The 905-nt window shown below is 54.6% G+C and overlaps 1 protein-coding gene across 1 annotated transcript; it reads right to left on the reverse strand.

The window, feature by feature from the left end:
- Positions 1 to 311: 311 nt before the first annotated feature.
- Tsp_13777 (hypothetical protein) lies at positions 312 to 667 on the reverse strand (the record flags this gene model as incomplete). Its single annotated transcript, XM_003366632.1, has 1 exon — positions 312 to 667. A coding segment is annotated over one exon (356 nt), but the record flags the coding sequence as incomplete, so codon positions are not given.
- Between the last annotated feature and the right edge of the window lie 238 nt (positions 668 to 905).

Consider the following 905-nt stretch of genomic DNA (forward strand, 5'->3'; position numbering starts at 1 on the left):
CCATCACCCACCGTAAAAGAAAACCCGAACACTTCGAGTAGCCCACGTACGCCATGCACTCTCCAAGCGCGGACGAGATCCAAAAATTCCGTCACCCCAGATACACCATCGACTCTGGCGGTTCAGGTAAGCAACGTGTTTTGGTGTCGCCGTTGCTTAGGACGGAAAAATTGCCCGACCTCGAAGTTCTACAAAGAACCGAGGAACAGGTGACTGTACGGGCAACTTTCCCAATCGCCCAGGCGGTGGTCTGCCCACTGGGATGCGAGAAACCGTACACGGCCGTGAGACCAGACGGTCAATTTGCGCACCAAACGCTGACTCGTCATTTCATGCGAGTCCACAATTGTCACAGCGTCCAGTGGCATTACCGGTGTCGCAATTGTAATACGGATTTCTTGCCGGCAGATCACCGGTATCCCCTCCGAGTTGTGAACACCCACGTTCGCAGCTGTGTTAGCCGGTGGGAGATAACCCGGAAGTTGGGAGAGAGCGAAGATTTGCATGGAGTTCGTTGCGATCTTTGCGATTACGTAGGCGTGTCGAAAAGAGCCGTCGGATTGCATCGCCGCCGGCACGCCAACGAGAACATTATGCAAAATACGGGTACGGCCGCTCAAATCGAGGCCTTGAGCAAACAAGTCGGCGAAATACGTGTAGCAGGCGACTATAGTCAGTTTAAGTTTGGTAAACGGGTTCGGCAATACGTGGCACCAACGCAGAGGCGAGACGGGTTGGACGAAGAGGAGGTTCATGAAGCCGAAGAAGAGGAGGTGCCAGCCGAATCACGTACCATCCTAGGTGAACCCAGCACCGCAACTGCTATAGGAGCTGAGGAGATCTCTGCAACGGGTCCAGTTCGAGCAGACACAGCTGCTCAGCAGATGATCTGCCGGATCGGGCAA

Source organism: Trichinella spiralis (genome assembly GCF_000181795.1).
Source record: "Trichinella spiralis strain ISS 195 chromosome Unknown Scfld5683, whole genome shotgun sequence".
Lineage (NCBI taxonomy): Eukaryota > Metazoa > Nematoda > Enoplea > Trichinellida > Trichinellidae > Trichinella > Trichinella spiralis.